Consider the following 7,968-nt stretch of genomic DNA (forward strand, 5'->3'; position numbering starts at 1 on the left):
GGATGGAGCAGGAGGATTGGAGGGTGGGAGTGAGCTGGAGGATGGGATAGAGCTGGAGGTTGGAGGATGGGAGGGAGCTGGAGGATGGGAGGAGTTGGAGGATGGGAGGGAGCTGGAGGATGGGATGGAGCTGTAGGATGGGAGGATGGGAGGGAGTTGGAGGATGGGAGGGAGCTGGAGGATGGGATGGAGCTGTAGGATGGGAGGATGGGAGGGATTTTGGAGGATGTGGAGGGAATTTGGAGGATGGGAGAGAGCTGAAGGATGGGAGGGAGCTGGAGGGTGGAGTATGGATGGGCTGGAGGATGGGAGGAGTTGGAGGATGGGAGGGAGGGAGCTGGAGGATGGGATGGAGCTGTAGGATGGGAGGATGGGAGGGAGTTGGAGGATGGGAGGGAATTGGAGGATGGGAGAGAGCTGAAGGATGGGAGGGAGCTGAAGAATGGGATGGAGCAGGAGGATGGGACGGTGGGAGTGAGCTGGAGGATGGAATAGAGCTGGAGGATGGGGGGGAGTTGGAGGATGGGAGGGAGCTGGAGGATGGGAGGGAGCTGGAGGATGGGATGGAGCTGGAGGATGGGAGGATGGGAGGTAGTTGGAGGATGTGAGGGAATTGGAGGATGGGAGAGAGCTGAAGGATGGGAGGGAGCTGAAGGGTGGGAGGATTGGGAGGGAGCTGGAGGATGGGAGGGGAGTTGGAGGATGGGCAGGGAGCTGGAGGATGGGATGGAGCTTGGAGGATGGGAGGGAGCTGAAGAATGGGATGGAGCAGGAGGATGGAGGGTGGGAGTGAGCTGGAGGATGGGATAGAGCTGGAGGATGGGGGGAGTTGGAGGATGGGAGGGAGCTGGAGGATGGAATAGAGCTGGAGGATGGGAGGGAGTTGGAGGATGGGAGGGAGCTGAAGGATGGGAGGGAGCTGGAGGATATGAGGGAGTTGGAGGATTGGAGGAAGGGATGGCGCTGGAGGATGTGAGGGAGTTGGAATATGGGAGGGGAGCTGGAGGATGGGATGGAGCAAGAGGATGGGAGGGTGGGAGGGGGAGCTGTAGGATGGGAGGGAGTTGGAGGATGGGAGGGGAGCTGGAGGATGGGAGGATGTGAGGGAGCTGGAGGATAGGATGGAGCTGGAGGATGGGGGAATGGGAGGGAGTTGGAGGATGTGAGGCGAGTTGGAGGATGGGATAGAGCTGGAGGATGGGCAGAAGCAAGAGGATGGGAGGGTGGGTGGGAGCTGGAGGATGGGAGTGAGCTGGAGGATTGAATAGAGCTGGAGGATGGGAGTGGGCTGGAGGATGGGAGGGAGCTGGAGGATGGATTGAGCATGAGGATGGAGGGAGTTGGAGCGATGTTGAGGGAATTGGAGGATGGGAGAGAGCTGAAGGATGGGAGGGAGCTGGAGGGTGGGAGCGTGGTAGGGAGCTGGAGGATGGAATAGAGTTGGAGGATGGGAGGGAGTTGGAGGATGGAGGGAGCTTGGAGGATGGATGGAGCTGGAGGATGTGACTGGAGTTGGAGTATGGGAGGGAGCTGGAGGATGGGGGGGATGTGAGGGAGCTGGGAGGATGGGAGGATGGAATGGATTTGGAGGATGGGAGGATGGAGGGGTTGGAGGATGTGAGGATGGAAGGGGAGTGGAGGATGGGAGGGAGCTGGAGGATGGGAGGGAGCTGGAGGATATGCGGGAGTTGGAGATGGGAGGGTGGGGAGTGAGCTGGAAGATGGAATAGAGCTGGAGGATGGGAGGGAGCTGGAGGGATGGGAGTGAGCTGGAGGATGGAAGAATGGGAGGGAGTTGGGAGGAATGGGAGGGGACTGGAGGATAGGAGGATGGGAGGGAGTTGGAGGATGTGAGGGAGTTGGATGATGGGATAGACCTGGAGGGATAGGAGGGAGCTGGAGGATGGGATGGCAGCAAGAGGATGGGAGGATGGAATAGAGCTGGAGGATGGGAGGGAGCTGGAGGATGGAGGGAGTTGGAGGATGGAGGGAGCTGGAGGTGGGATGAGCTGGAGGATGGGGGAGCTGGAGGATGGGATGGAGCAAGAGGATGGGAGGGTGGGAGGAAGCTGGAGGACTGGGAGGGAGTTGGAGGATGGGAGGGAGCTGGAGGATGGAGCTGGAGGATGGGGAGGATGGGAGGTAGTGGAGGATGTGAGGGAATTGGAGGATGGGAGAGAGCTGAAGGATGGGAGGGAGCTGGAGGTGGGAGGGAGCTGGAGGATGGGATGGAGCAAGAGGATGGGAGGGTGGGAGGGAAGCTGGAGGATGGGAGGGAGTTGGAGGATGGGGGGGAGTTGGAGGATGGGAGGGAGCTGGAGGATGGAATAGAGCTGGAGGATGGGAGGGAGTTGGAGGATGGGGGGGAGTTGAGGATGGGAGGCGAGCTGGAGGATGGAATAGAGCTGGAGGATGGGAGGGAGTTGGAGGATGGGAGGGAGCTGAAGGATGGGAGGGAAGCTGGAGGATATGAGGGAGTTTGGAGGATTGGCAGGAAGGGATGGCGCTGGAGGATGTGAGGGAGTTGGAATATGGGAGGAGCTGGAGGATGGGATGGAGCAAGAGGATGGGAGGGTGGGAGGGAGCTGGACGGATGGGAGGGAGTTGGAGGATGGGAGGGAGCTGGAGGATGGAGGATGTGAGGGAGCTGGAGGATAGGATGGAGCTGGAGGATGGGGGAATGGGAGGGAGTTGAAGGGAGAGAGCTGAAGGATGGGAGGGAGCTGGAGGGTGGGAGGATGGGATGGAGCTGGAGGATGGGAGGGAGTTGGAGGATGGGAGGGAGCTGGAGGATGGGATGGAGCTGGAGGATGGGAGGGAGCTGAAGAATGGGATGGAGCAGGGGGATGGGAGGGTGGGAGTGAGCTGGAGGATGGGATAGAGCTGGAGGATGGGGGGGAGCTGAAGGATGGGAGGGAGCTGGAGGATGGAATAGAGCTGGAGGATGGGAGGGAGTTGGAGGATGGGAGGGAGCTGAAGGATGGGAGGGAGCTGGAGGATATGAGGGAGTTGGAGGATTGGAGGAAGGGATGGCGCTGGAGGATGTGAGGGAGTTGGAATATGGGAGGGAGCTGGAGGATGGGATGGAGCAAGAGGATGGGAGGGTGGGAGGGAGCTGGAGGATGGGAGGGAGTTGAAGGATGGGAGGGAGCTGGAGGATGGGAGGATGTGAGGGAGCTGGAGGATAGGATGGAGCTGGAGGATGGGGAATGGGAGGGAGTTGGAGGATGTGAGGGAGTTGGAGGATGGGATAGAGCTGGAGGATGGGATGAAGCAAGAGGATGGGAGGGTGGGTGGGAGCTGGAGGATGGGAGTTTAGCTGGAGGATTGAATAGAGCTGGAGGATGGGAGTGAGCTGGAGGATGGGAGGGAGCTGGAGGATGGGATTGAGCATGAGGATGGGAGGGAGTTGGAGGATGTGAGGGAATTGGAGGATGGGAGAGAGCTGAAGGATGGGAGGGAGCTGGAGGGTGGGAGGGTGGTAGGGAGCTGGAGGATGGAATAGAGTTGGAGGATGGGAGGGAGTTGGAGGATGGGAGGATGGGATGGAGCTGGAGGATGTGATGGAGTTGGAGTATGGGAGGGAGCTGGAGGATGGGGTGGAGCAAGAGGATGGGAGGGTGGGAGGGAGCTGGAGGATGGGACGGAGTTGGAGGATGGGAGGGAGCTGGAGGATGGGAGGATGTGAGGGAGCTGGAGGATAGGATGGAGCTGGAGGATGGGGGAATGGGAGGGAGTTGGAGGATGTGAGGGAGTTGGAGGATGGGATAGAGCTGGAGGATGGGATGAAGCAAGAGGATGGGAGGGTGGGTGGGAGCTGGAGGATGGGAGTTTAGCTGGAGGATTGAATAGAGCTGGAGGATGGGAGTGAGCTGGAGGATGGGAGGGAGCTGGAGGATGGGATTGAGCATGAGGATGGGAGGGCGTTGGAGGATGTGAGGGAATTGGAGGATGGGAGAGAGCTGAAGGATGGGAGGGAGCTGGAGGGTGGGAGGGTGGTAGGGAGCTGGAGGATGGAATAGAGTTGGAGTATGGGAGGGAGCTGGAGGATGGGGGGATGTGAGGGAGCTGGAGGATGGGATGGAGCTGGAGGATGTGATGGAGTTGGAGTATGGGAGGGAGCTGGAGGATGGGGGGATGTGAGGGAGCTGGAGGATGGGAGGATGGAATGGATTTGGAGGATGGGAGGATGGGAGGGAGTTGGAGGATGTGAGGATGGAAGGGAGCTGGAGGATGGGAGGGAGCTGGAGGATGGGAGGGAGCTGGAGGATATGAGGGAGTTGGAGGATGGGAGGGTGGGAGTGAGCTGGAAGATGGAATAGAGCTGGAGGATGGGAGGGAGCTGGAGGATGGGAGTGAGCTGGAGGATGGAAGAATGGGAGGGAGTTGGAGGATGGGAGGGGACTGGAGGATAGGAGGATGGGAGGGAGTTGGAGGATGTGAGGGAGTTGGATGATGGATAGACCTGGAGGATAGGAGGGAGCTGGAGGATGGGATGGAGCAAGAGGATGGGAGGATGGAATAGAGCTGGAGGATGGGAGGGAGCTGGAGGATGGGAGGGAGTTGGAGGATGGGAGGGAGCTGGAGGATGGATGGAGCTGGAGGATGGAGCAAGAGGATGGGAGGGTGGGAGGGAGCTGGAGGATGGGAGGGAGTTGGAGGATGGGAGGGAGCTGGAGGATGGAGCTGGAGGATGGGAGGATGGGAGGTAGTTGGAGGATGTGAGGGAATTGGAGGATGGGAGAGAGCTGAAGGATGGGAGGGAGCTGGAGGGTGGGAGGATGGGAGGGAGCTGGAGGATGGGAGGGAGTTGGAGGATGGGAGGGAGCTGGAAGTATGGGATGGAGCTGGAGATGGGAGGGAGCTGAAGAATGGGATGGAGCAGGAGGATGGGAGGGTGGGAGTGAGCTGGAGGATGGGATAGAGCTGGAGGGTGGGAGGATGGAGGGAGCTGGAGGATGGGAGGGAGTTGGAGGATGGGAGGGAGCTGGAGGATGGGATGGAGCTGTAGGATGGGAGGATGGGAGGGAGTTGGAGGATGGGAGGGAATTGGAGGATGGGAGAGAGCTGAAGGATGGGAGGGAGCTGAAGAATGGGATGGAGCAGGAGGATGGGACGGTGGGAATGAGCTGGAGGATGGAATAGAGCTGGAGGATGGGGGGGAGTTGGAGGATGGGAGGGAGCTGGAGGATGGGAGGAGCTGGAGGATGGGATGGAGCTGGAGGATGGGAGGATGGGAGGTAGTTGGAGGATGTAGGGAACTGGAGGATGGAATAGAGCTGGAGGATGGGAGGGAGTTGGAGGATGGGAGGGAGCTGAAGGATGGGAGGGAGCTGGAGGATATGGGAGGGAGCTGGAGGATGGGAGGGAGTTGGAGGATGGGAGGGAGCTGGAGGATGGGATGGAGCTGGAGGATGGGAGGGAGCTGGAGGATGGGATGGAGCAAGAGGATGGGAGGGTGGGAGGGAGCTGGAGGATGGGAGGGAGTTGAGGATGGGAGGGAGCTGGAGGATGGAGCTGGAGGATGGGAGGATGGGAGGGAGTTGGAGGATGTGAGGGAATTGGAGGATGGGAGAGAGCTGAAGGATGGGAGGGAGCTGGAGGGTGGGAGGATGGGAGGGAGCTGGAGGATGGGAGGGAGTTGGAGGATGGGAGGGAGCTGGAGGATGGGATGGAGCTGGAGGATGGGAGGGAGCTGAAGAATGGGATGGAGCAGGAGGATGGGAGGGTGGGAGTGAGCTGGAGGATGGGATAGAGCTGGAGGGTGGGAGGATGGAGGGAGCTGGAGGATGGGAGGGAGTTGGAGGATGGGATGGAGCTGTTAGGATGGGAGGATGGGAGGTAGTTGGAGGATGTGAGGGAACTGGAGGATGGAATAGAGCTGGAGGATGGGAGGGAGTTGGAGGATGGAATAGAGCTGGAGGATGGGGGGGAGTTGGAGGATGGGAGGGAGCTGGAGGATGGGAGGGAGCTGGAGGATGGGATGGAGCTGGAGGATGGGAGGATGGGAGGTAGTTGGAGGATGTGAGGGAACTGGAGGATGGAATAGAGCTGGAGGATGGGGGGAGTTGGAGGATGGGAGGGAGCTGAAGGATGGGAGGGAGCTGGAGGATATGGGAGGGAGCTGGAGGATGGGAGGGAGTTGGAGGATGGGAGGGAGCTGAAGGATGGGAGGGAGCTGGAGGATATGAGGGAGTTGGAGGATTGGAGGAAGGGATGGCGCTGGAGGATGTGAGGGAGTTGGAATATGGGAGGGAGCTGGAGGATGGGATGGAGCAAGAGGATGGGAGGGTGGGAGGGAGCTGGAGGATGGGAGGGAGTTGGAGGATGGGGGAGTGGAGGATGGGAGGGAGCTGGAGGATGGAATAGAGCTGGAGGATGGGAGGGAGTTGGGAGGATGGGGGGGAGTTGGAGGATGGGAGGGAGCTGGAGGATGGGATAGAGCTGGAGGATGGGAGGGAGTTGGAGGATGGGAGGGAGCTGAAGGATGGGAGGGAGCTGGAGGATATGAGGGAGTTGGAGGATTGGAGGAAGGGATGGCGCTGGAGGATGTGAGGGAGTTGGAATATGGGAGGGAGCTGGAGGATGGGATGGAGCAAGAGGATGGGAGGGTGGGAGGGAGCTGGAGGATTGGAGGGAGTTGGAGGATGGGAGGGAGCTGGAGGATGGAGGATGTGAGGGAGCTGGAGGATAGGATGGAGCTGGAGGATGGGGGAATGGGAGGGAGTTGAAGGAGAGAGCTGAAGGATGGGAGGGAGCTGGAGGGTGGGAGGATGGGATGGAGCTGGGAGGATGGGAGGGAGTTGGAGGATGGGAGGGAGCTGGAGGATGGGATGGAGCTGGAGGATGGGAGGGAGCTGAAGAATGGGATGGAGCAGGAGGATGGGAGGGTGGGAGTGAGCTGGAGGATGGGATAGAGCTGGAGGATGGGGGGGAGCTGAAGGATGGGAGGGAGCTGGAGGATGGAATAGAGCTGGAGGATGGAGGGAGTTGGAGGATGGGAGGGAGCTGAAGGATGGGAGGGAGCTGCAGGATATGAGGGAGTTGGAGGATTGGAGGAAGGGATGGCGCTGGAGGATGTGAGGGAGTTGGAATATGGGAGGGAGCTGGAGGATGGGATGGAGCAAGAGGATGGGAGGGTGGGAGGGAGCTGGAGGATGGGAGGGAGTTGGAGGATGGAGGGAGCTGGAGGATGGGAGGATGTGAGGGAGCTGGAGGATAGGATGGAGCTGGAGGATGGGGGGAATGGGAGGGAGTTGGAGGATGTGAGGGAGTGGAGGTGGGATAGAGCTGGAGGATGGGATGAAGCAAGAGGATGGGAGGGTGGGTGGGAGCTGGAGGATGGGAGTTTAGCTGGGAGGATTGAATAGAGCTGGAGGATGGGAGTGAGCTGGAGGATGGGAGGGAGCTGGAGGATGGGGATTGAGCATGAGGATGGGAGGGAGTTGGAGGATGGGAGGGAATTGGAGGATGGGAGAGAGCTGAAGGATGGGAGGGAGCTGGAGGGTGGGGGGTGGTAGGGGCTGGAGGATGGAATAGAGTTGGAGGATGGGAGGGAGTTGGAGGATGGGAGGATGGATGGAGCTGGAGGATGTGATGGAGTTGGGATATGGGAGGGAGCTGGAGGAGGGGTTGGAGCAAGAGGATGGGAGGGTGGGAGGGAGCAGGAGGATGGGAGGGAGTGGAGGGGGGATGGGAGGGAGCTGGAGGATGGGAGGATGTGAGGGGAGCTGGGGAGGTGGATGGAGCTGGAGGATGGGGGAATGGGAGGGAGTTGGAGGATGTGAGGGAGTTGGAGGATGGGATAGAGCTGGAGGATGGGATGAAGCAAGAGGATGGGAGGGTGGGTGGGTGGAGCGGAGGATGGAGTTTAGCTGGAGGATTGAATAGAGCTGGAGGATGGGAGTGAGCTGGAGGATGGGAGGGAGCTGGAGGGATGGGATTGAGCATGAGGATGGGAGGGCGTGG

The 7,968-nt window shown here is 60.2% G+C and overlaps 1 protein-coding gene across 1 annotated transcript; it reads right to left on the bottom strand.

Annotated features, from left to right (window-relative positions):
- Positions 1–2,221: 2,221 nt before the first annotated feature.
- On the bottom strand, positions 2,222–6,051 carry LOC116371803 (uclacyanin-3-like; the record flags this gene model as incomplete). Its single annotated transcript, XM_031820810.1, is given in 3 exon segments — positions 2,222–2,251; positions 2,254–2,313; positions 5,908–6,051. Coding segments are annotated over 3 exon segments (234 nt in total), but the record flags the coding sequence as incomplete, so codon positions are not given.
- Between the last annotated feature and the right edge of the window lie 1,917 nt (positions 6,052–7,968).

This window comes from Oncorhynchus kisutch, unplaced genomic scaffold (genome assembly GCF_002021735.2).
Source record: "Oncorhynchus kisutch isolate 150728-3 unplaced genomic scaffold, Okis_V2 scaffold3684, whole genome shotgun sequence".
Classification (NCBI taxonomy): Eukaryota; Metazoa; Chordata; class Actinopteri; order Salmoniformes; family Salmonidae; genus Oncorhynchus; species Oncorhynchus kisutch.